Here is a 579-nt window from a genome sequence, read left to right on the forward strand (position 1 = left end):
TATGTATATAATTATTTTTAAATTTTTTAATAGTGCCAGAACTTGACTCACCACATTCTTCAATAAAGTTAGACATCGAAGAAGCTAGTGTATTGCAGAATGAGAAAGAAGTTTCTGCCACCACCACCGTCCACCAAAGAGCACCAACTCCAGATTCCGAATCCCAAGTAACACTACCTCCAAGCTGTGAAGTTACCCAGGGAAAGCCTTGTGGTCAGCAAGATGTTTCTCCAGCTCTTACAAGTACTTCAGTCCCTGTTATAGTCAACCCTGAAGCTTCTAGTACACCTGTAAAATCTCCCAAAGTTTGTACAGATGAAAATGCAGAAAATGCTTCACTTGGTGCATCTGTGGAAGCTTCATGCTCTCCAATAAAACCAGTTTACTTGGAAACCAATCACAGTGAAGATGAGCAAGATGAAGATATGTTTGAAGATGAAGATGAGAAAGGTAATTTGTTGTGATAATTTAGACCCAGATCAGCCCCGAGTAGACTTGTGATCAAAAGCATTTCAGCCATAGCTATTCTGTCACTTTATTTATTTATATATATATATATATATATATATATATATATAT

The 579-nt window shown here is 36.8% G+C and overlaps 1 protein-coding gene across 1 annotated transcript in view; it reads left to right on the forward strand.

The window, feature by feature from the left end:
* The window catches only part of LOC106883982 (telomere-associated protein RIF1), a 54,368-nt gene that overhangs the window by 48,225 nt on the left and 5,564 nt on the right, over window positions 1–579 (forward strand). The window contains exon 35 of the mRNA XM_014935142.2: window positions 34–450. Coding sequence (XP_014790628.1) covers window positions 34–450 — 417 coding nt within the window. The remainder of the gene's footprint in view (window positions 1–33; window positions 451–579) is intronic.

This window comes from Octopus bimaculoides, chromosome 10 (genome assembly GCF_001194135.2).
Source record: "Octopus bimaculoides isolate UCB-OBI-ISO-001 chromosome 10, ASM119413v2, whole genome shotgun sequence".
NCBI lineage: Eukaryota > Metazoa > Mollusca > Cephalopoda > Octopoda > Octopodidae > Octopus > Octopus bimaculoides.